General features: G+C 46.1%; 1 protein-coding gene across 7 annotated transcripts; it reads left to right on the top strand.

Moving 5' to 3' along the window:
- The first annotated feature begins 282 nt into the window (after positions 1 to 282).
- Positions 283 to 26,186, top strand: slc8a4a (solute carrier family 8 member 4a). 7 transcript variants are annotated; one of them, XM_039004792.1, is made up of 8 exons: positions 397 to 1,560; positions 1,781 to 2,298; positions 23,704 to 23,810; positions 23,956 to 23,964; positions 24,392 to 24,489; positions 25,042 to 25,141; positions 25,389 to 25,661; positions 25,807 to 26,186. In XM_039004792.1, the coding sequence occupies exons 1-8, from the start codon at positions 415 to 417 to the stop codon at positions 26,184 to 26,186; spliced, it is 2,631 nt and encodes an 876-aa protein (XP_038860720.1). In that variant the 5' UTR covers positions 397 to 414. The 7 variants fall into 7 exon arrangements, with proteins under 7 accessions (XP_038860713.1, XP_038860720.1, XP_038860715.1 ...); XM_039004787.1 differs by having other exon boundaries at positions 23,938 to 23,961; positions 24,371 to 24,489; XM_039004785.1 differs by lacking the exon at positions 23,956 to 23,964 and having other exon boundaries at positions 283 to 1,560; positions 24,368 to 24,489.

Raw genomic sequence — 26,186 nt, 5'->3', positions numbered from 1 at the left:
AGAAGGTGTTTAGTTTGTCTGGAAGTAAGACGCCGATTTTAGCGACGGGGCTGGTTTTCTGTTCGTAATCCATGTAATACTAATGATCAATATTGTGTTTGTGCTAGTGTTGTCTGTAAGTCACTACACTTCTTCCCTTGTGTCTTCCAGAGGTGTCTGTTGAGACGTTAGACGTGAAGTGGATTGATCTCTGAAGCCAGCTGACTCGAATGTCCGGACGCCGGCATGTTACACACCCACATTCTGAGCCTTCCCTACCCCTCCTCCTCCTCCAGCCTCTCCACCTCCCTCTTACTCCTCTTCCTCCTGGGGCTTACCCACCTCTCTCAGGCTGGCTCAGACCATGCAGCACCCAGCAGCCCGCCCAGCAACTGCTCTGATGGAGACCCCTGCTCTGAGGGCGTGGTCCTGCCCATGTGGAACCCTCAGAACCCGTCGGTGGGTGACAAGGTGGCACGGGCCATCGTCTACTTCGTGGCCCTCATCTACATGTTCCTGGGAATGTCCATTATCGCCGACCGCTTCATGTCTTCTATTGAGGTCATCACCTCTCAGGAGAAAGAGATCACCATCAAGAAGCCCAACGGAGAGACCACGACAGCCACTGTACGCATCTGGAACGAGACCGTATCCAACCTGACCCTGATGGCCCTAGGCTCGTCTGCCCCAGAGATCCTGCTGTCTGTCATCGAGGTGTGTGGCCACTCGTTTGAGGCAGGCTCCCTGGGCCCCAGCACCATCGTGGGCAGCGCAGCATTCAACATGTTCGTCATCATCGCCCTCTGCGTGCACGTGGTGCCAGAGAACGAGACACGCAGGATCAAGCACCTGAGGGTATTCTTTGTCACGGCAACCTGGAGCATCTTCGCCTACATCTGGCTCTACCTGATCCTGGCTGTCATCTCCCCGGGGGAGGTGGAGGTGTGGGAGGCCGTGCTCACATTCATGTTCTTCCCCATCTGTGTGGTTCAGGCCTGGGTCGCGGACCGACGCCTGCTCTTCTACAAGTACATCCACAAGCGTTACCGTGTCGACAAGGCCCGCGGCATCATCATCGAGACAGAGGGGGACAGCATGTTCACCAAGATGGATGTGGAGATGGACGGCCAGGGGGGCAACTCCCACCCCCACCCCAAGGATGTGCTGGACAGCATGCTGGAGGGGGTGGAGGAGGGTGGAGGACTGAACTCAGAAGAGGATGAGGCTCGGAGGGACATGGCCCGCACCCTGAAGGAGCTGAAACAGAGGCACCCAGAGAAGGACACAGAGCAGCTGATTGAGATGGCCAACTACCAGGTTCTGGTCCAGCAGCAGAAGAGCAGGGCCTTCTACCGCATCCAGGCCACACGCATGATGATCGGTGCTGGGAACATCCTGAAGAAGCATGCTGCCGACCAGGCCAGGAAGGTGGTGAGCTGCCATGAGGCCAGCGGACAGGAGGAGGACCCCCACACCATCTACCTGCAGTTTGAACCCTCCCACTACCAGTGCTTTGAGAACTGTAGCTCGCTCAAGCTGTCTGTTGGGCGCCATGGTGGTGAAAGCGGCTGCACAGTCAAGGTCAGTGGGGAGAAGCTACTCATATTTGTCTTTGTGATTTATTGTACTGTATAATGGAAAGATTATTATGTTGAAAATCACTCAAGCTAAATGTAATAATGGGAAAGGTTTTTAGATGAGATAAGGGTCGAGCCAGGGGGCCATTTTCTCCAGTAATTACTCCTGTCTAGTGAATTAATTGAATCGTCATTGAGTTGGTTTTGTTCCTGGGTCACCTCAGGTGGACTACCGGACAGAGGATGGAACGGCCAACGCCGGCTCAGACTATGAATTTGCTGAGGGCACGCTGGTCTTCAAACCTGGTGAGACACTGAAGGAGCTGACAGTGGGGGTTATTGATGACGACATCTTTGAAGAGGACGAGCACTTCTACGTGCACCTCAGCAACCCTCGCATCGTCCACCGTGCCGAGGTGGCCATCCTGGAGCCCAGCACCATCACCACCACCAGCAGTATGAGGAACCTCTCCCCCCACGTATCCCCCAAGGCCGCCCTGGGCAACGCCCACACTGCCACGGTAACCATCTATGACGACGACCACGCAGGCATCTTCACGTTTGAAGTAGAGTCTATGAGGGTGAGCGAGAGCGTGGGCACCATGCAGGTAAAGGTGCACCGGATGTCCGGGGCCAGGGGTAAAGTGGCCATCCCCTACCACACCCTGGAGGGCACCGCCAAGGCTGGGGAGGACTACGAGGAGGTGGCTGGGAAACTGGAGTTCCAGAACGACGAGACCATGTGAGTAACACCACTTCCTGTCGTGTACGCTGCTCTGCTGCTGATGGCTTGTGTGTTGCGTTACAGTATGCTATTATATGGCCCATTTGTATGGTATAGAATATGGGGTATTCCACTCTGACCCTATGAGGTCCGGAGCCTGCTAGTTTTCTGTTCTACCTGATCATTAATTGCACCCACCTGGTGTCCCAGGTCTAAATCAGTCCCTGATTAGAGGGGAACAATGAAAGAATGCAGTGAAACTGGCTTCTAGGTCCAGAGTTGAGTTTTGAGGGGTATAGCATTTTTAGCAGAATTGGAGAGGAAGAGGAGAGAGCCGTAGAGAGGGGATAAACAGCAGGAGATCTAACAGTGGGGCTGCGGTGTGGGGGACAGAGAGAGAGAGGAATGGGTAGTGATGAAAGGGAAGAAAACATGTAGCTATATTAGAACACTGTCGTTTCTATGGGAGTTCATCAATTGTAATGGATAGACAATGTGTGGCATTTGGGATTTCGCCATTTTCATAGAGAAGGCAATATAGTGAAATGAAAGAGAGACCATAAAAATAAACTAAATGAATATTGCTGAAAAAGGTGTAGTCAAATATGTAAATGATGTAAAATAAAGAATAGTGGACTGATTGAAGGAAGGGCAGTGGCTTTAGAAAATGAAAAGGGTTTGTGTGATGGTGATGATTTGAGTGATAATTTAGACTAGAGAAAAATTAGATAGATTTCGAGGTAGAGAGGCAGGTAAGAGGGCGGAAGGAGAGTTAGAGAGAGGATGAGAGTGCAAAGCGGTGTGTTTTAGCATTCATCTCTCACTGTAGGCAGGGTTGGCTGACTGATGAGGAAGAGAGCTCAGAGAGTGGTGTGTGGGCGGGTGCTTCATGGAATGTGTGACGAGAAAAGCGATGGTAATCATGGCTGGAAAAAAGTGTAGTGCGTATACGTGTGTTAGATGGGTGGGTGGAGGGACAGGTGCATGTGTTGTCTATTCGTCTGAGATGTGTGTGTGTGTGTGTGTGTGTGTGCGTGCGCGCGTGCGGGTTGGTTGGTTGGTTGGCCGAGTAGCTGAGTGGGCAGGAGTATACGTTTCTGCATTCGAATGCAGATTTTGTGTAGTACAGTAAGTGAGAATTGACATTATTGTGTGTATGTGTTTGTGTGTGCTAGCGCAGCTATCTGTCAGTGTTTTCTGCTGACCAGACAGATGAACCCTCTCTTCTAAACAGCGTAACAGACTCTAACTGTCTCTCCCTGGACAGTCACAACTCAAGTGGCCTGGCACTAGCCAGCACGAGTCCAGGGGGCTTTGTGTGTGTGTGTGTGTGTGTGTGTGAGAGAGAGAGAGAGAGAGAGAGGAGTAGGAAAGGAAGAGGGCAAATTTAACAGGCAAACTAACAAGGAGCCAGGATGACTGAGTTTAAATTTGCCCTGCAGTTCTGAGCAATCGATGCACTGGGATTTATACAGACAAACCTCCGATCCTAAAAAACAAACACAGAGAGATGTCACATTCCCTAGTTTTGTGGATTAGTGTGTGTCTGCTCTTCTCCTATTGGAGGTTGGAGAGGGAAAACAAGCATAAAACAATCCGATGAAAAAGGAAAGGAAACGGGGAAAGGGGCCAGTTATATAAGCAGAGATCTAACGGCTGGGAGAGAGAGAGACAGATGCTACATGGGGGATCAATACAGCCGTATTCCTCACTACTCTGACTCTACGGCTACACTAAATACTGGATCGATAACCACCTGAGCATTCTGAAACACGCACGCACACACACACACTCTCCACAGTGGCAGGGTCAGGGGTTAGTAGTGCTTTGAATGCAAATGAGTCTGTTTGAAATTCACCAGAGTGAACCAGAAGCTCTGAACTTATGGGCACACTTTGAAGACATTGAACGAACACATTGGTTTTGTTCTATTTAAGTAATACAGATCTTTAGGAGAGGTGAAAAGCATAGAGTTTTCACAGTAGATGTCAAAGGTTTCTTTCTCTCTTCTCATCTCTCTGTTCCTCTGTTCCCTGTCCTTATTTCTTATTCTGTACTGCCTCATATCTCCCCATGCCTCTCGTCTGGCAGTCATTTGGAATAGCAATTACACTCTGTTACCTAGCTACGTAAATGAGTTAGGACACTCACAGTATGGGGAAAAACACAGATACTGCAGCTATAGTGTTTAATACATTCAAATCCTAATCCAAATAATCATATTCCCTCATTTTAGCTGGTCTTTTTGATGTGTTAACCAAATCCTCTACCCTGGATTCAGCCAAAAGACTGATACTGTATACACTCTCACACATGAATAAACAAATTCAGTAGCGCAAGTACGCACACTCGTACACACCGCATTGTGTTAATTGGACGGATGATATTATCTCACAAGAGGGAGGGGATATCTGAAGAGAAACAGGTATTATTCTGCCACCTCCAATAACGACACTTGTATTACTTTTCTTAATGAAGGGAATTACAGATTGACTGGGGAATTTTTTCCCCCTCCATGATAGTGACAGCTTTGATTAGTATTTGCAGTCTGTTTTATTTTGTTTTCATCCGTTTGCTCACTCTCACAGCCGAGATCAAACGGCGGCTCAGATCACACGCTGTCTTTTGCCAAAGCACTGAAACCTAATCGCCTCTAATCCCTACGCCATCAGGTGCAGCTGCAGTGATGAGCAACTCTATTTCTCTGCCAAAACCAAACGTGTCGTTACATTGGCGATGTATCGGATGTCACAAATCAGGAGAGGTGTCAGACCACTTTGATTGATTCATCTGTTTTATTTTCATTGTATTTACATTGTGAATGTTTTGGGCTTATGGTGAGATGTTCAATGGTGTGTCCAATTTCACAGCCTCCTGTGTAAGTAGAGCAGGAAGCAAACGCATAACAATAAATATACAGTATCTGAGTTACCATGGACTATCTGTCAAAAACTTGGTCATGTTCCCAAGTCTCCGTCTCCCTGCGCCCCTGTGTCTCTGTGGTTAATGAGGACTGGACCTGGCTAGACTTATTAGGCAGTGTTGGGTGACCTGCGCCCCCACTTCCTCACCCACTACCCCCCAGCCCTCCAAGGTCCTCTATGACACACCGTAGCAGCTGCTCCATGCCTCACTCAATCACTTCAGCCTTCAGGGCCGTGTGGAGAAATCTGATGTGGGTCTGTAGACTGTATCTCTGCCTGTCTTTGTCCTGCTCTTCCCTTCAGCTTTCAGGGTCGTGTGGAGAACTCTGATGTGGGTCTGTAGACTGTATCTCTGCCTGTCTTTGTCCTGCTCTTCCCTTCAGCCTTCAGGGCCGTGTGGAGAAATCTGATGTGGGTCTGTAGACTGTATCTCTGCCTGTCTTTGTCCTGCTCTTCCCTTCAGGCTTCAGGGCCGTGTGGAGAAATCTGATGTGGGTCTGTAGACTGTATCTCTGCCTGTCTTTGTCCTGCTCTTCCCTTCAGCTTTCAGGGCCGTGTGGAGAACTCTGATGTGGGTCTGTAGACTGTATCTCTGCCTGTCTTTGTCCTGCTCTTCCCTTCAGGCTTCAGGGCCGTGTGGAGAAATCTGATGTGGGTCTGTAGACTGTATCTCTGCCTGTCTTTGTCCTGCTCTTCCCTTCAGCTTTCAGGGCCGTGTGGAGAACTCTGATGTGGGTCTGTAGACTGTATCTCTGCCTGTCTTTGTCCTGCTCTTCCCTTCAGCTTTCAGGGCCGTGTGGAGAACTCTGATGTGGGTCTGTAGACTGTATCTCTGCCTGTCTTTGTCCTGCTCTTCCCTTCAGCTTTCAGGGCCGTGTGGAGAACTCTGATGTGGGTCTGTAGACTGTATCTCTGCCTGTCTTTGTCCTGCTCTTCCCTTCAGCTTTCAGGGCCGTGTGGAGAACTCTGATGTGGGTCTGTAGACTGTATCTCTGCCTGTCTTTGTCCTGCTCTTCCCTTCAGCCTTCAGGGCCGTGTGGAGAAATCTGATGTGGGTCTGTAGACTGTATCTCTGCCTGTCTTTGTCCTGCTCTTCCCTTCAGCCTTCAGGGCCGTGTGGAGAACTCTGATGTGGGTCTGTAGACTGTATCTCTGCCTGTCTTTGTCCTGCTGTTTTTTTTTCTCACACATTTATTTGAGGAGAAAATGTAAATAATGTCTGTGTACAGTACAGTCTGTAGCTTCTCTCTTCTTCCCCCTCCTCAGTGCAGTTCAGTGTTCTCTTATTGGCTCTACTCAGTCATTACACCGAGGGTGTGTGTGACGTCTCGCTGACTCTTCGGGTAAAAGCCTTCTTTTTTTTGTTTTCGCTCGCCAAACCACTGCCTGTGTGTGTCCAAGCTTGTGTTCTTTGTGTGTGGACACAAATAGACAGCCGCCCACATATGGTTCTGGAGATGGAGGAAGAGAGAGGAAACAGAGTTAATGTGAGAGTACAGGGGAGTGTGGATGGCTGATGCAAACACATGGGCTCCCACTGAGACCTACAATAGAGTACAGCACAGCAGACACACATTTACAGAGTCAGACCCATTTACTGTGTGTCTGGCTCTGACTGGGTGCTTCCGTGCCTTTTGTACGCCACTGAGCGTAATATGAAACAACACCGCCAGGTATCACTTAAACAACACACATTTACACACAAAAACCCTGTTACCAAACACACCAGTGCACATCTTGCCAGTGCAGCAGTAAGGTGGTGGAAGTGTTCTACACTGCGACTATGTTTTGCTGCATGAAACTGAACAGCCCCTGTACACAGCACATTTCGAACCTCACTGCAGTTATTTCTTTCTGGTTTATTTTTGTTCCCCCCTGTGGCCATTAACACTGCACACACAAACATGTGGCGTGGAAATCAAACACAACGTTGGATGCTCTGTCGCAGTTCGTGGGAGCTTGTAAATAGGGACTAGGGACTTCATCTCTGTCACAGGATCGTGCTGCCAAAGCTACCGTTACCATGCTACTGTGCCATGGTGATTGCTGCTGATGTACCATGGCTATGCTGCTACCACAATACTATTAGCAGTATCTGCTGTCTGCTGTTAGGACTCATGAACACAACTGCATTTACGGAACTATGTACTGTAGGTCTTTCAACTGTGGTCAAAGAGAGGTCTGTGTGTTGTTGCCACTAAATCAGTTTGGCATTGAGCTGCAATGTTATAGGGGAAATCACATAGAGTAAGCTCGGTGAAGATTATCTATCTCAACATCACTTTCACTGAGCTTACTCTAACTCAACATCACTTTCACTGAGCTTACACTAACTCAACATCACTTTCCCTGAGCTTACACTAACTCAACATCACTTTCACTGAGCTTACACTAACTCAACATCACTTTCAATGAGCTTACTCTAACTCAACATCACTTTCACTGAGCATACTTAAACTCAACATCACTTTCACTGAGCTTACTCTAACTCAACATCACTTTCACTGAGCTTACTCTAACTCAACATCACTTTCACTGAGCTTACTTTAACTCAACAGATTACATATCTTTCTACCTGTCTCTCTCTCTCTATATATATATACTTCTGTCTTTATCACCCCCTCAGATTCACTGAGTAGAGCATTTATAGTTTAGCATCAGATGTATGTGATTAGAGAAGTATTTCACTGCGGGAAGAGAGAAGACAGGCTGATGATATATGGAGAGATAGCGCCCTGCGTGTTGGATTAGCCATTAACACTATCACCTTTTGTCTAGCCTTTCTATCTCTTTCTCTCCCTCGCTCGCTACTCGTCTCTCGCTCAGTCTCCCCCAGCTACTCACCCCCACAGTACAAGTTAAACAATTAGGGACTACAGAGGTGTATGATTTCTATGCCAGGGAAGAGAACTGTGAACATTTGGAAAAATGCATTACATTCATAATCTTATATCATACCTCAGATCTCGCTCTCTCTCTTTCTTCTCTCTGTCTCTGTCTCTCTCTGTCTCTGTCTCTCTGTCTCTGTCTCTCTCTCTCTCTCACACACACACTCTCTCTCTCTCTCTCTCTCTCTCTCTCTCTCTCTCTCTCTCTTTCTCTCTCTCTCTCTCTCTCTCTCTCTCTCTCTCTCTCTCTCTCTCTCTCTCTCTCTCTCTCTCTCTCAGTAATTATGAGGATGCTCTGTTTCAGAGTTGTTCCCCAAAGCCCTCTTCTCATCTCTTCCGTGAGATGCTTTCTCTCCGCCTCAGCAGCTCCTTCTTGCTTGCTTTATCCTTCTGGCTTACTCTATGAAAAATAAAGAAGTATCGATAAAACAGGGCTGATGATGTATGACTTTAACATTTTAGAGTGGTTTAGGTGTTTATAAATAGTAATTTCTTGGAAGAAAAGCAATTGTATTTACTCCATTCGCATCAGACAAACCAGACAGACACACCAGACATTCATCTTGGCTGTCACGTGTGCACCCTCTCTGGCCTCTAGGTCACCAGGCTGCTCGTTATGGCGCACGCCTACCACCATCGTTACGCGCACCTGCGCGTCATCAGACTCACCTGGACTCCATCCCCTCCTTGATTACCTGCCCTGTTTATGTCACTCCCTTTGGTTCCTTCCCCAGGCTTCATTGTTTCTGTTTTAGTTTCCTGTCTGTGCGTTTTTATTGTTTTGTTCATTTGTTTATTAAATGTTTCACTCCCTGAACTTGCTTCCTGACTCTCAGCACACACGTTACAGAATGACACCTCACCAAAGGGACACACCAGGGGGGGGGTTTATTTGTATTTTCTTGTGTTGGAGGTGATGTCGGATCCGGGTGTCCGAACCGGAGCTACCTGGGAGGCCTCTTGCTGAGCTTACTCTAACTCAACATCACTTTCACTGAGATTACTCTAACTCAACATCACTTTCACTGAGTTTACACTAACTCAGCATCACTTTCCCTGAGCTTACACTAACTCAACATCACTTTCACTGAGCTTACTCTAACTCAACATCACTTTCACTGAGCTTACACTAACTCAACATCACTTTCACTGAGCTTACACTAACTCAACATCACTTTCACTGAGTTTACACTATCTCAACATCACTTTCACTGAGCTTACTCTAACTCAGCATCACTTTCCCTGAGCTTACACTAACTCAACATCACTTTCACTGAGCTTACTCTAACTCAACATCACTTTCACTGAGCTTAAGTAAGCTCAACATCACTTTCACTGAGCTTACTCTAACTCAACATCACTTTCACTGAGCTTACTCTAACTCAGCATCACTTTCCCTGAGCTTACACTAACTCAACATCACTTTCACTGAGCTTACACTAACTCAACATCACTTTCACTGAGCTTACACTAACTCAACATCACTTTCACTGAGCTTACACTAACTCAACATCACTTTCACTGAGCTTAAGTAAGCTCAACATCACTTTCACTGAGCTTACTCTAACTCAACATCACTTTCACTGAGCTTACTCTAACTCAGCATCACTTTCCCTGAGCTTACACTAACTCAACATCACTTTCACTGAGCTTACTCTAACTCAACATCACTTTCACTGAGCTTACTCTAACTCAGCATCACTTTCCCTGAGCTTACTCTAACTCAACATCACTTTCACTGAGCTTACACTAACTCAACATCACTTTCACTGAGCTTACACTAACTCAACATCACTTTCACTGAGCTTACACTAACTCAACATCACTTTCACTGAGCTTACACTAACTCAACATCACTTTCACTGAGCTTACACTAACTCAACATCACTTTCACTGAGCTTAAGTAAGCTCAACATCACTTTCACTGAGCTTACTCTAACTCAACATCACTTTCACTGAGCTTACTCTATCTCAACAGATTAACAGATCCCTGATCCCCGCTTTGGTTGACATCCTGCGGCTGGACCGAACGCGCCAGGGAGGGAGTACCGTCACGTATGCTCTCTCTCCGGCGCTCTAGGTCGCCATCTTCCCGCGTCTCAGCCAGACTGACAGGTTTCCCTTTTGGGAAACCCTCGCCCGGTCAGCGAGGGTGTACGGTCACGTGTGCTACCTCTCCGGCCTCTAGGTCACCAGGCTGCTCGTTATGGGCGCACACCTATCACCATCATTACGCACACCTTCGCGTCATCAGATTCACCTGGACTCCATCACCTCCTTGATTACCTGCCCTATATACAGTTGAAGTCGGAAGTTTACATACACTTCGGTTGGAGTCATTAAAACTCGTAAAAAAAAAAAAAAAATATCCCCTTTTCTCCCCAATTTTCGTGGTATCCAATCGCTAGTAATTACTATCTTGTCTCATCGCTACAACTCCCGTACGGGCTCGGGAGAGACGAAGGTCGAAAGCCACGCGTCCTCCGAAGCACAACCCAACCAAGCCGCACTGCTTCTTAACACAGCGCGCCTCCAACCCGGAAGCCAGCCGCACCAATGTGTCGGAGGAAACACCGTGCACCTGGCCCCCTTGGTTAGCGCGCACTGCGCCCGGCCCGCCACAGGAGTCGCTGGAGCGCGATGAGACAAGGATATCCCTACCGGCCAAACCCTCCCTAACCCGGACGACGCTAGGCCAATTGTGCATTGCCCCACGGACCTCCCGGTCGCGGCCGGCTGCGACAGAGCCTGGGCGCGAACCCAGAGACTCTGGTGGCGCAGCTAGCACTGCGATGCAGTGCCCTAGACCACTGCGCCACCCGGGAGGCCTTAAAACTCGTTTTTCAACCACTCCACAAATGTCTTGTTACCAAACTATAGTTTTGGCAAGTTGGTTAGGACATCTACTTTGTGCATGACACAAGCAATTTTTACAACAATTGTTTACAGACAGATTATTTCACTTATAATTCACTGTATCACAATTCCAGTGGGTCAGAAGTTTACATACACTAAGTTGACTGTGCCTTTAAACAGCTTGGAAAATTCCAGAAAATGATGTCATGGCTTTAGAAGCTTCTGAGAGGCTAATTGACATAATTTGAGTCAATTGGAGGTGTACCTGTGGATGTATTTCAAGGCCTACTTTCAAACTCAGTGCCTCTTTGCTTGACATCATGAGAAAATCAAAAGAAATCAGCCAAGACCTCAGAAAAAAAGTTGTAGACCTCCTTCATCCTTGGGCGCAATTTCCAAATGCCTGAAGGTACCACGTTCATCTGTACAAACAATAGTACGCAAGTATAAACACCGTGGGACCACACAGCCATCATACCGCTCAGGAAGGAGACGCGTTCTGTCTCGTAGAGATGAACTTGCTATGGTGCGAAAAGTGCAAATCAATCCCAGAACAACAGCCAAGGACCGTGTGAAGATGCTGGAGGAAACCGGTACAAAAGTGTCTATATCCACAGTAAAACGAGTCCTATATCGACATAACCTGAAAGGCCGCTCAGCAAGGAAGAAGCCACTGCTCCAAAACCGCCATAAAAAAGCCAGACTACGGTTTGCAACTGCACATGGGAACAAAGATTGTACTTTTTGGAGAAATGTCCTTTGGTCTGATGAAACAAAAAATATAACTGTTTGGCCATAATGACCATCGTTATGTTTGGAGGAAAAAGGGGGAGGCTTGCAAGCCGAAGATCACCGTCCCAACCGTGAAGCATGGGGGTGGCAGCATCATGTTGTGGGGGTGCTTTGCTGCAGGAGGTACTGGTGCACTTCACAAAATAGATGGCATCATGAGGGAGGAAAATTATGTGGATATATTGAAGCAACATCTCAAGACATCAGTCAGGAAGTTAAAGCTTGGTCGCAAATGGGTCTTCCAAATGGACAATGACCCCAAGCATACTTCCAAAGTTGTGGCAAAATGGCTTAAGGACAACAAAGTCAAGGTATTGGAGTGGCCATCACAAAGCCCTGACCTCAATCCTATAGAAAATTTGTGGTCAGAACTGAAAAAGCGTGAGCGAGCAAGGAGGCCTATACAAACCTGTCTCAGTTACACCAGCTCTGTCAGGAGGAATGGGCCAAAATTCACCCAACTTATTGTGGGAAACTTGTGGAAGGCTACCCGAAACGTTTGACCCAAGTTAAACAATTTAAAGGCAATGCTACTAAATACTAATTGAGTGTATGTAAACGTCTGACCCAGTGGGAATGTGATGAAAGAAATAAAAGCTTAAATAAATAATTCTCTCTACCATTATTCTGACATTTCACATTCTTAAAATAAAGTGGTGATCCTAACTGACCTATAACAGGGAATTTTTACTAGGATTAAATGTCAGGAATTGTGAATAACTGAGTTTAAATGTATTTGGTTAAGGTGTATGTAAACTTCTGACTTCAACTGTATGTCACTCCCTTTGGTTCCTTCCCCAGGTGTCATTGTTTCTGTTTCAGTTTCCTGTCTGTGCGTTGTTCGTTTTTCTTGTTTTGTTCATTTGTTTATTAAAATATGCCCATCCCTGAACTTGCTTCCCGACTCCCAGCACACACGTTACATTGGCCATTGAAAATGGCTGACACAGACAAAATTGCCGGCCTATTGGGAACAAGCGCTGTTCATACTGGGCTATGCAAGAATACTAAATTAATTTTAGCCATGGAGAAGTACAGAGATAAAAAAAAGTGATGTATTGCCTAATATACCCTTTCTCCAGTCTCCCTCCCAGTGCCAGAGCAGCCTCCTCCTGGGAGAGATATAACGTTTTTCAGCCCTGGCCCTACAATGCATTAGCCTCAGGCCCACAGAGCAGTAGAATGACCTCACCACAGTCTCAAGCCACATTACTACCGTATAAACCCAGATGCGAGGCGTCACTAACTCTACGTTAATGCAATAGAAGAAAAATAACAAAGAGGAATATTTCACAGACACAGAGATGCATCACAAGTCAGTTGGGCTTCTTTAGAGAAGCCATCCAGTAGTTGTGCAACAACAACAAGCGCAAGCAGCATGAGCCAGAGAAAAGGCTCTAATCTGGGAAGATGGAAGCAGCTGGAATCAATAGTTGATGAGTGGTGAACAAAGAAGAATTGTTAATAGACATGCAGGGTATTGCAGAGGAACGAGGTAAAGGAGAAGAGGGGGAACAAGACAGTAGACATAAAGAGGGCCAGCTTTTCTTTCATTCTCTCTAATCGTCAGTCCTCAGGGATTCGCCAGCTCCTTTTCATCAGCCACCCAGAAGCACATTGAGTCAGGAACATAGATGCCGTGGTAGAACGATGAGCCAGAGCTGCAGGTGAACCCATACTGCAGCCCGTCACTAGCAACCCCTCAGGGACACAAATCCACAGACACAATGAGACAAGGATTCATCCAACATAAATGTGAAGGTGAAAAAACAAGGTCAGTTTTGATCGGTCTCACACCAAAATGCTTGTTGTTTGTCATCAGTCTTTGGCATGGTGTCTTTCAAAGCACTCATATAATTTCAATGCCATTAATAGATATGAGATGGGTTACAACAGAAACATGTAGAGCCTCTACCTCTTCCACGCTCAGACTAGAGCTAGCTTACCGAAGGACATGACTTTTTAACAGAACGTACATTATTGCTACCTGTTGCCATGCCAACCCCATTAATTTGTGTTTCATACACTTCACTCACAGTTGCGCATGAAACAGCATCATTTGACAGTGCTTGTACAGGCTCACCTTTGGCACAGCAGGCAATTTTAATTAACACATTTATGGTTGCCTGATATTTTATCTCTCCATGTTCTCCCACCAGAGAGAAAGGCACACTGGTCAGTCTATAAATCATTTTCGGTGAATTCCCTTCCCATTGACTGGTATGCTGGAGGCCACCTGCAACCCCCGCAAAGCTGGAGGGCCCCAAGTAATTTAGGCCCCCCACTCACACACTCAAGTATAATGTATTGAACATTTGGAAATGTCTATTCAACAAATGTTGTGATCCCACCCAATCCTTGTTCTGGTGTTTTAGGGCATTCCTATAGAAGACGTGAAGTTCGTAGGAGCATATCAAATTGGGTGTCAGATGAAAAGCTAAGGGTCTATATTTTCCATCTTAAAAATGAGGAATAATTAAAGGCTTTGATTTCTGGATAAACATATTGAAAGGGGGTCTTAGAAAACATGTACCAGAAAAAGTCTTAAAAGGGATAAAAAATACATCAAAACACAATAATGTTGAAGTAAAGTCCCCTGACAACTAATATCAACACTTTTATATTTAGTTTTGGAGAAATTGTTTACCTTCTGTAACTTTAAGAAATACCGTGTGCCTTGTAATTCCTTTACTAAAAACCCACATATCTTTAAATTATTTTCAAATTTCTTTTGCTCACGAGGAGGAGGATAATGACAGTTCACAGAAGTCAAACGTAATGGTAGACTTATCAATTCTTTATAGTGATTTTACTGATGTCAATTTTGTTTATGAATTAATACGTGATTAAAACTCATAATTCCGTTACCTATTTGGTAATTATTCAAAAAATCTGTAACGGAATTACTGCAACTGACTTGGCTACAATGGGAAATCATGATAGTCACAAACCACAGTTGGGTCTGCTACTCTCTTCCACTGACATACTGTTATGTTCAGCTCATAGTGTCTCCTGTTACTGTCCTCTCTTCTACTGACATACTGTTATGTTCAGCTCATAGTGTCTCCTGTTACTGTCCTCTCTTCCACTGACATACTGTTATGTTCAGCTCATAGTGTCTCCTGCTACTGTCCTCCCTTCTACTGACATACTGTTATGTTCAGCTCATAGTGTCTCCTGTTACTGTCCTCTCTTCCACTGACATACTGTTATGTTCAGCTCATAGTGTCTCCTGTTACTGTCCTCCCTTCCACTGACATACTGTTATGTTCAGCTCATAGTGTCTCCTGTTACTGTCCTCTCTTACACTGACATACTGTTATGTTCAGCTCATAGTGTCTCCTGTTACTGTCCTCTCTTCTACTGACATACTGTTATGTTCAGCTCATAGTGTCTCCTGCTACTGTCCTCTCTTCTACTGACATACTGTTATGTTCAGCTCATAGTGTCTCCTGTTACTGTCCTCTCTTCTACTGACATACTGTTATGTTCAGCTCATAGTGTCTCCTGCTACTGTCCTCTCTTCTACTGACATACTGTTATGTTCAGCTCATAGTGTCTCCTGCTACTGTCCTCCCTTCTACTGACATACTGTTATGTTCAGCTCATAGTGTCTCCTGCTACTGTCCTCTCTTCCACTGACATACTGTTATGTTCAGCTCATAGTGTCTCCTGTTACTGTCCTCTCTTCCACTGACATACTGTTATGTTCAGCTCATAGTGTCTCCTGCTACTGTCCTCTCTTCCACTGACATACTGTTATGTTCAGCTCATAGTGTCTCCTGTTACTGTCCTCCCTTCCACTGACATACTGTTATGTTCAGCTCATAGTGTCTCCTGTTACTGTCCTCCCTTCCACTGACATACTGTTATGTTCAGCTCATAGTGTCTCCTGTTACTGTCCTCTCTTCCACTGACATACTGTTATGTTCAGCTCATAGTGTCTCCTGCTACTGTCCTCTCTTCCACTGACATACTGTTATGTTCAGCTCATAGTGTCTCCTGTTACTGTCCTCCCTTCCACTGACATACTGTTATGTTCAGCTCATAGTGTGTCCTGCTACTGTCCTCTCTTCCACTGACATACTGTTATGTTCAGCTCATAGTGTCTCCTGTTACTGTCCTCCCTTCCACTGACATACTGTTATGTTCAGCTCATAGTGTGTCCTGTTACTGTCCTCTCTTCCACTGACATACTGTTATGTTCAGCTCATAGTGTCTCCTGCTACTGTCCTCTCTTCCACTGACATACTGTTATGTTCAGCTCATAGTGTGTCCTGTTACTGTCCTCTCTTCCACTGACATACTGTTATGTTCAGCTCATAGTGTCTCCTGTTACTGTCCTCCCTTCCACTGACATACTGTTATGTTCAACTCATAATGTCCCCTGCTACTGTCCTCCCTTCCACTGGCATACTGTTATGTTCAGCTCATAGTGTCTCCTGTTACTGTCCTCCCTTCCACTGGCATACTGTTATGTTCAACTCATAATGTCCCCTGTTACTGTCCTCTCTTCCACTGACATACTGTTATGTTCAGCTCATAGTGTCTCCTGTTACTGTCCTCTCTTCCACTGACTGTTATGTTCAGCTCATAGTGTCTCCTGTTACTGTCCTCTCTTCCACTGACTGTTATGTTCAGCTCATAGTGTCTCCTGTTACTGTCCTCTCTTCCACTGACTGTTATGTTCAGCTCATAGTGTCTCCTGTTACTGTCCTCTCTTCCACTGACTTATGTTCAGCTCATAGTGTCTCCTGTTACTGTCCTCCCTTCCACTGACATACTGTTATGTTCAGCTCATAGTGTCTTCTGTTACTGTCCTCTCTTCCACTGACTGTTATGTTCAGCTCATAGTGTCTCCTGTTACTGTCCTCTCTTCCACTGACATACTGTTATGTTCAGCTCATAGTGTCTCCTGTTACTGTCCTCTCTTCCACTGGCATACTGTTATGTTCAGCTCATAGTGTCTCCTGTTACTGTCCTCTCTTCCACTGACTGTTATGTTCAGCTCATAGTGTCTCCTGTTACTGTCCTCTCTTCCACTGACTGTTATGTTCAGCCCATAGTGTCTCCTGTTACTGTCCTCTCTTCCACTGACTGTTATGTTCAGCTCATAGTGTCTCCTGTTACTGTCCTCTCTTCCACTGACTGTTATGTTCAGCTCATAGGGTCTCCTGTTACTGTCCTCTCTTCCACTGACTGTTATGTTCAGCTCATAGTGTCTCCTGTTACTGTCCTCTCTTCCACTGACTGTTATGTTCAGCTCATAGTGTCTCCTGTTACTGTCCTCCCTTCCACTGACTGTTATGTTCAGCTCATAGGGTCTCCTGTTACTGTCCTCCATTCCACTGACATACTGTTATGTTCAGCTCATAGTGTCTCCTGTTACTGTCCTCTCTTCCACTGACATACTGTTATGTTCAGCTCATAGTGTCTCCTGTTACTGTCCTCTCTTCCACTGACTTATGTTCAGCTCATAGTGTCTCCTGTTACTGTCCTCCCTTCCACTGACATACTGTTATGTTCAGCTCATAGTGTCTCCTGTTACTGTCCTCTCTTCCACTGACTGTTATGTTCAGCTCATAGTGTCTCCTGTTACTGTCCTCTCTTCCACTGACATACTGTTATGTTCAGCTCATAGTGTCTCCTGTTACTGTCCTCTCTTCCACTGGCATACTGTTATGTTCAGCTCATAGTGTCTCCTGTTACTGTCCTCTCTTCCACTGACTGTTATGTTCAGCTCATAGTGTCTCCTGTTACTGTCCTCTCTTCCACTGACATACTGTTATGTTCAGCTCATAGTGTCTCCTGCTACTGTCCTCTCTTCAACTGACTGTTATGTTCAGCTCATAGTGTCTCCTGTTACTGTCCTCTCTTCCACTGACTGTTATGTTCAGCTCATAGTGTCTCCTGTTACTGTCCTCCCTTCCACTGACTGTTATGTTCAGCTCATAGTGTCTCCTGTTACTGTCCTCTCTTCCACTGACTGTTATGTTCAGCTCATAGTGTCTCCTGTTACTGTCCTCCCTTCCACTGACTGTTATGTTCAGCTCATAGTGTCTCCTGTTACTGTCCTCCCTTCCACTGACATACTGTTATGTTCAGCTCATAGTGTCTCCTGTTACTGTCCTCTCTTCCACTGACTGTTATGTTCAGCTCATAGTGTCTCCTGTTACTGTCCTCTCTTCCACTGACATACTGTTATGTTCAGCTCATAGTGTCTCCTGTTACTGTCCTCTCTTCCACTGGCATACTGTTATGTTCAGCTCATAGTGTCTCCTGTTACTGTCCTCTCTTCCACTGACATACTGTTATGTTCAGCTCATAGTGTCTCCTGTTACTGTCCTCTCTTCCACTGGCATACTGTTATGTTCAGCTCATAGTGTCTCCTGCTACTGTCCTCTCTTCCACTGACTGTTATGTTCAGCTCATAGTGTCTCCTGTTACTGTCCTCTCTTCTACTGACATACTGTTATGTTCAGCTCATAGTGTCTCCTGTTACTGTCCTCTCTTCCACTGACTGTTATGTTCAGCTCATAGTGTCTCCTGTTACTGTCCTCTCTTCCACTGACTGTTATGTTCAGCTCATAGTGTCTCCTGCTACTGTCCTCTCTTCCACTGACTGTTATGTTCAGCTCATAGTGTCTCCTGTTACTGTCCGCTCTTCCACTGACTGTTATGTTCAGCTCATAGTGTCTCCTGTTACTGTCCTCTCTTCCACTGACTGTTATGTTCAGCTCATAGTGTCTCCTGTTACTGTCCTCTCTTCCACTGACTGTTATGTTCAGCTCATAGTGTCTCCTGTTACTGTCCTCTCTTCCACTGACTGTTATGTTCAGCTCATAGTGTCTCCTGTTACTGTCCTCTCTTCCACTGACTGTTATGTTCAGCTCATAGTGTCTCCTGTTACTGTCCTCTCTTCCACTGACTGTTATGTTCAGCTCATAGTGTCTCCTGCTACTGTCCTCTCTTCCACTGACATACTGTTATGTTCAGCTCATAGTGTCTCATGCTACTGTCCTCTCTTCCACTGACTGTTATGTTCAGCTCATAGTGTCTCCTGTTACTGTCCTCCCTTCCACTGACTGTTATGTTCAGCTCATAGTGTCTCCTGTTACTGTCCTCTCTTCCACTGACTGTTATGTTCAGCTCATAGTGTCTCCTGTTACTGTCCTCCCTTCCACTGACTGTTATGTTCAGCTCATAGTGTCTCCTGTTACTGTCCTCCCTTCCACTGACTGTTATGTTCAGCTCATAGTGTCTCCTGTTACTGTCCTCTCTTCCACTGACTGTTATGTTCAGCTCATAGTGTGTCCTGTTACTGTCCTCCCTTCCACTGACATACTGTTATGTTCAGCTCATAGTGTCTCCTGCTACTGTCCTCTCTTCCACTGACTGTTATGTTCAGCTCATAGTGTGTCCTGTTACTGTCCTCCCTTCCACTGACATACTGTTATGTTCAGCTCATAGTGTCTCCTGTTACTGTCCTCTCTTCCACTGACATACTGTTATGTTCAGCTCATAGTGTCTCCTGTTACTGTCCTCCCTTCCACTGACATACTGTTATGTTCAGCTCATAGTGTCTCCTGTTACTGTCCTCTCTTCCACTGACTGTTATGTTCAGCTCATAGTGTCTCCTGTTACTGTCCTCTCTTCCACTGACATACTGTTATGTTCAGCTCATAGTGTCTCCTGTTACTGTCCTCCCTTCCACTGACATACTGTTATGTTCAGCTCATAGTGTGTCCTGTTACTGTCCTCCCTTCCACTGACATACTGTTATGTTCAGCTCATAGTGTGTCCTGTTACTGTCCTCTCTTCCACTGACATACTGTTATGTTCAGCTCATAGTGTGTCCTGTTACTGTCCTCCCTTCCACTGACATACTGTTATGTTCAGCTCATAGTGTCTCCTGCTACTGTCCTCTCTTCCACTGACTGTTATGTTCAGCTCATAGTGTCTCCTGTTACTGTCCTCCCTTCCACTGACATACTGTTATGTTCAGCTCATAGTGTCTCCTGTTACTGTCCTCTCTTCCACTGGCATACTGTTATGTTCAGCTCATAGTGTCTCCTGTTACTGTCCTTTCTTCCACTGGGATACTGTTATGTTCAGCTCATAGTGTCTCCTGTTACTGTCCTCCCTTCCACTGACATACTGTTATGTTCAGCTCATAGTGTCTCCTGTTACTGTCCTCTCTTCCACTGACATACTGTTATGTTCAGCTCATAGTGTGTCCTGTTACTGTCCTCCCTTCCACTGACATACTGTTATGTTCAGCTCATAGTGTCTCCTGCTACTGTCCTCTCTTCCACTGACATACTGTTATGTTCAGCTCATAGTGTCTCCTGCTACTGTCCTCTCTTCCACTGACATACTGTTATGTTCAGCTCATAGTGTCTCCTGTTACTGTCCTCCCTTCCACTGACATACTGTTATGTTCAGCTCATAGTGTCTCCTGTTACTGTCCTCTCTTCCACTGACATACTGTTATGTTCAGCTCATAGTGTGTCCTGTTACTGTCCTCCCTTCCACTGACATACTGTTATGTTCAACTCATAGTGTCTCCTGTTACTGTCCTCCCTTCCACTGACTGTTATGTTCAGCTCATAGTGTCTCCTGTTACTGTCCTCCCTTCCACTGACATACTGTTATGTTCAGCTCATAGTGTGTCCTGTTACTGTCCTCCCTTCCACTGGCATACCGTTATGTTCAGCTCATAGTGTCTCCTGTTACTGTCCTCTCTTCCACTGACATACTGTTATGTTCAGCTCATAGTGTCTCCTGTTACTGTCCTCTCTTCCACTGACTGTTATGTTCAGCTCATAGTGTCTCCTGTTACTGTCCTCTCTTCCACTGACATACTGTTATGTTCAGCTCATAGTGTCTCCTGTTACTGTCCTCCCTTCCACTGACATACTGTTATGTTCAGCTCATAGTGTCTCCTGTTACTGTCCTCTCTTCTACTGACATACTGTTATGTTCAGCTCATAGTGTCTCCTGCTACTGTCCTCCCTTCTACTGACATACTGTTATGTTCAGCTCATAGTGTCTCCTGTTACTGTCCTCCCTTCCACTGACATACTGTTATGTTCAGCTCATAGTGTCTCCTGTTACTGTCCTCTCTTCCACTGACATACTGTTATGTTCAGCTCATAGTGTCTCCTGTTACTGTCCTCTCTTCCACTGACATACTGTTATGTTCAACTCTTAGCTGTTTTTTTTCTCTCTCTTTCTGTTGTCTGGAGGTCAAACCAAGTGTTAAAATGGTCTGAGTCTGGAAAATCCCATCCCCCTCTCTCTCTTCTCTCTCCCTCCAGTTAATGTCACCTCTCCCATCTCTTACTGACACCTACCCATGAGCCCCCTCTCTTTCCATTTACTTTAACCAGCATCCTCACCCACTGAGCACCGACCAACACGGGATGTCCATGGACGTTGTAAAGTAGTTGAAAGCTGGACCAAATCTGAACCTATCATAGACGTATGTTTCACATTTGGATAGCACAGTACAATACAATACAGTACCATAGAGTACAGTACAGAAAGGTAGAGTATAGTACAATAGAGTAGAGTATACTCTACTTTACTGTTCTCTACTGTGCTCTGCTGTACTGTGATGTCCAAACTTGTGAAACATGAGGAGAATGACATTCATCTCCATAATTATGCATTTCTGTGTAGTACAGATCAGGGACCCATGATGTCATTCAAACTCAAGGTGTCATGTCATAGCTGACACCCCAGTTTTTACGTGATTTTGCATTAAAAACCTGAGGGAGATTTTACCGTTATTACGTTACCAAAGTTTGCATCTGCACAGTTAAATTCATTTTTGTGCATTTTTTCTGTGGAAATTGTTAAAAGTATGCCTTGTGCATAGATTTGTATGTTTTGTTAAACTTTTAAGTCAGTGGTTTTTGTTTGGCATACATTTTAACATGAAGACGCTGAGTCAAAGCGTAATTCTGTTACCGTGGAATTGCCATTTAATATTCTGAGTGGTGCAATTCTTTTTATTCAGAACAGGATCTTGTAACTACTTCAGTCGTGATGGCTGCAATCAAATGCAACGGGAGAGTTTGTTCTCTAATTGGTTGATTTATCGCAGACGTACCCGGAAAGAGGCCAAACTCTAAATCACCACAAATGTAATTTAAGTTTTATAAAAACAAACAGTGGCTCTGATGAAAAAAACAAACGGAATTCAATCTGTAGCTGTGTTTTTTCACACAGTCTAGCCTAGGCTACTATCTGCGTGCACATTAGAATTCACCTCGACGTTTATTTCACACTCCATCATAACATTTTGTAGCTATCAACATTCAAAACATGTCAAATATCAGTAGGTTCGTTAGACACTATGCAAAGTCTCGTGCTTACTCAGGGTAAGAGTAAGTCAATTTGTATGTGTGTGGAGTGGTTAATTACCTATATATATTTATATTTACCTGTTTGTTTACCTATTTACAGTGTGTGTGTCTTTGCGCACGTGTTTGTTTGAGTTTTTGCTCCAGTGAACAACAGCGCCATTCAATACCTGAAGGCCATAGTGTGGGACCAGGGCCTCGTGCGTAATACGTTGACTGCACAAATGCAGTTTTCCTGCTCGCTCGCGTTTCCTCCTCATTCCTCCTGTTCTCATCATCCGTCTCCATCAGGCTGTCTGCACCTCTGCCTGTCTTCTGGGATGGCCCGTCAGTCTGTGTGTGGACTGTCGACAGGCTGTCTGCACCTCTGCCTGTCTTCTGGGATGGCCCGTCAGTCTGTGTGTGGACTGTCGACAGGCTGTCTGCACCTCTGCCTGTCTTCTGGGATGGCCCGTCAGTCTGTGTGTGGACTGTCGACAGGCTGTCTGCACCTCTGCCTGTCTTCTGGGATGGCCCGTCAGTCTGTGTGTGGACTGTCGACAGGCTGTCTGCACCTCTGCCTGTCTTCTGGGATGGCCCGTCAGTCTGTGTGTGGACTGTGTCGACAGGGGCAGTTGTCACCTGGGACCTCTGCTCTCATCTGTGTGTACCACAGTTCTGCTGGGCATAGGATCACAATGGATCCAGGTCTATTCTTATTGCTGTGTGGCTTGGCCCATCTGCTGGAGCCAGCCCTGCAGTCTTAACATGGGCTGATAGGCCTCTCTGATAGCTGTCCACCACTATCAGCTTGGCTCTGAAGTGTTTGGCTGGCATGCAGAGGGAGTGGAGCTCAGAGCTCAGCCACCCATGGGAATAGTCCAGTGAGCGACAAGGCTGCATTAGACACATTTACACTGATATGAGTCACCACACCGACAGACTTTTTGGGTCACTGGAATCTAATCAAGAAAACAGAGAGATAGGGAGAGAGAGCAGTGAGGGGTGGGGGGAAATCATGTGATAAATACTGTGCCAACCAATACAGAAGATTTCTTATTAAATGTAGTTAAAGTGAACTCTGTGAGGGCTTAAGCAACGAGTCTGGGTTGGAGGGCGAGATAGAAAGGACGATAGTGAATTACATTTACGTGATAAGGCTCAGACACATGAATTTAAAAGGTAGCTAGTGGTAAGGTTGGAGGAAAATTAGGGGTGGTGTGTGTGTGTGTTTGTGCATCGTGGCCATAATGTGAATGGCTTAACTGCTTAATTGTTTGTTCCCAGCAGTGTCTCTGTCCCTGTCTGCCTTAGTTGCTTTCTTCATTATTAATGAACCCTAATTACCAGCATCCTGGACATCTGTGCAGCCCACCCTGCTCTCCTCTTTCTATCACTCTCACTTTCTCCTCCAGTCAAAGGAAGGAGAAAAAAACAGGATGGCAAGCTGTTTTCTCTCCATCGCTCCACGCTGCTATTCGTCACCCCTTATCTATTTCTCTGCCCTTCCTCACCTCTGTCCCTTCCCCCTTCTCTGTCCCCATCTTTCTCTCCTTCGAAAGAGCTATCTGGTTCTTACCTAACATGCTTTTCTCTGTCTGTCCCCGTCTGCAGGAAGCTGTTGGAGGTGAAGGTCATTGACGATGAGGAGTATGAGAAGAACAAGACCTTCATCATCCAGCTGGGGGAGCCTGTGCTGCTGGAGATTGGACGGAAACACGGTCAGTGTAGAGCAAAAAGGAGCAGCCCCATGTTATCTCTGTCAGTCGCAAATGTTCTGTTTCACACGATCAGTCATTGGAAAAACACAACGGCCGTATATAAAGGATAGAACGGTAGTTGTGGAAGTGCTGCAGGTTTTATTAGACCCTGGCCGTTCCGTGTTGTAAGTGATGAGGTTGTGGCACATAGAATCACAACACATGACATCCTTAACCAGTAATTTTTTTTATTCCAAATATAGTTATGTTGCTTTCTTACTTTCAAACATTATATTTAACGTTTTCTATACAGATGAAAGCCTCAGTAACACACAAAAAGATATATATACACACTAATTTAATGTTCTCAGTACCTTTGTCCTGCAACGTGATACCCACGAGAAAAACATTTTGACTTTCCCCCCTCACAGAACTCTGTGTATCGATGCATTGGTATACTATTTATTCTCAGAGCATTCATTTGATAAGTCAGTTACATAGCATTTTTGTATACCGGTACATGTTATATAGCAGTAGGTAAGGATAGGTTGATATTGAATTGTTCCTTTGCTTCACAGGAGACTCCAATGACAACAAGCCAGCAGGAACTGATGAGGAGGAGGTGTCCAAGATGGGCTGTCCCAGCCTAGGAGAACACACCAAGCTGGAGGTGGTGATCGAGGAGTCCTACGAGTTCAAGGTAACCCACAAAAACAAACCCCCACATACGCGCGGTCCTTTCTACTCTGTTCCCCTCGGTCCTCATCTGCCTCCCCGTCCCATCCCGTCTCTGCAGCATAATATTTATTAAAAGCATGTCTTCTGCCAGTTAGAGATCACTGTCTCATTACTCCTGCCGAGCCCCCCCTCCCACCTCCCAAGAGGAGACAGTGTGGACAGAAAGGCCAGTCAGGTCATCTGCACTGAAACCAACAGATGCGTCTTTGCCCTCTGTTAAAGATTACTAAACAAACAAATGTAGTAAACAAACAGGGCAAGATGACATTGCACACAGCATAAACATCAGACCAACCCTGACCTCATCCACCCCATACAACACTTCTCTATCTATTCTATGAATTGATAACTCTATTTTACGATAGCTGAAATCTGATTGTTGTTATTTTCTTGCTTTTTTGTTTGTGTGTGTGTGTGTTTGTTGGTGTGTGTGTGTGTTTGTTGGTGTGTGTGTGTTTGTGTGTGTGTGTGTGTGTGTTTGTTCGTGTGTGTTTGTTGGTGTGTGTGTGTGTAGAACACAGTGGATAAGCTGATCAAGAAGACTAACCTTGCTCTGGTGGTGGGCAGCAGTAGCTGGAGAGAGCAGTTTGTCAATGCTGTCACTGTCAGTGCAGGTGAGTGCCTCTCTCTCCTTCACTCCTACCATCTCTGGGGCAGACTCATTAAAGCTGCATGCTCTTGCATTAACGGAGAGTCAGAGGTGTGTTGTTCAGGGCAGAGAAGTCACATTCTACTTTAGGAGCAGTAATGAAGTCACAGACATGCAAGTTGCTGTTCGAGAATTTATAGATACAAGTTGAAGCAACAAAAGGATTAGGAATTTTGAAACGGTGTAAACACCTCTCTCTTTCTCTCTCCCAGGTGACGATGATGAGGAGGAGAGTGGGGAGGAGCGCCTGCCGTCCTGTTTCGACTACATCATGCACTTCCTCACAGTGTTCTGGAAGGTTCTGTTCGCCTTTGTCCCGCCCACAGAGTACTGGAACGGCTGGGCCTGCTTCTTTGTGTCCATCTCCCTGATTGGTGTTCTGACGGCTGTGACCGGGGACCTGGCCTCTCATTTTGGCTGCACAGTGGGGCTCAAGGACTCTGTCACTGCCGTAGTATTTGTGGCCCTGGGTACTTCCGTTCCAGGTGGGCGCCTGTCTATCTCTGTGTAGTCTCTCTCTGTCAGTCTTTCTCTGGGCTGTATCTGTCTCCGTTGTCCCAATTTTAAACCGTGCCAGAATCACTAACTGTTTTCTAACCAGCTATTTCTGCTTCCTGCATGTTCTCTCAGACACCTTTGCCAGTAAAGTGGCGGCCATCCAAGACCAGTACGCTGACGCCTCCATCGGCAATGTGACAGGCAGTAATGCAGTGAATGTGTTCCTGGGCATCGGTGTGGCGTGGACCATCGCGGCCGTCTACTGGAAGACCAAGGGCAAGAAGTTCCTTGTGCAGCCAGGCTCGCTGGCCTTCTCCGTCACCCTGTTCACAATCATGGCGTTCGTGTGCGTCCTGGTGCTGATGTACCGCCGCCGGGCCGGGGTGGCAGGGGGCGAACTGGGGGGCCCGCGGACCGCGAAACTCCTCACCTCCCTCTTCTTCTTCTCCCTCTGGCTCCTCTACATCATGCTGGCCTCCCTGGAGGCATACTGCCAAGTGCCAGGCTTCTGA

Source organism: Salvelinus namaycush, chromosome 12, assembly GCF_016432855.1.
Source record: "Salvelinus namaycush isolate Seneca chromosome 12, SaNama_1.0, whole genome shotgun sequence".
In the NCBI taxonomy this organism is placed as follows: domain Eukaryota; kingdom Metazoa; phylum Chordata; class Actinopteri; order Salmoniformes; family Salmonidae; genus Salvelinus; species Salvelinus namaycush.
This window is presented reverse-complemented; position numbering and strand designations above follow the sequence as displayed.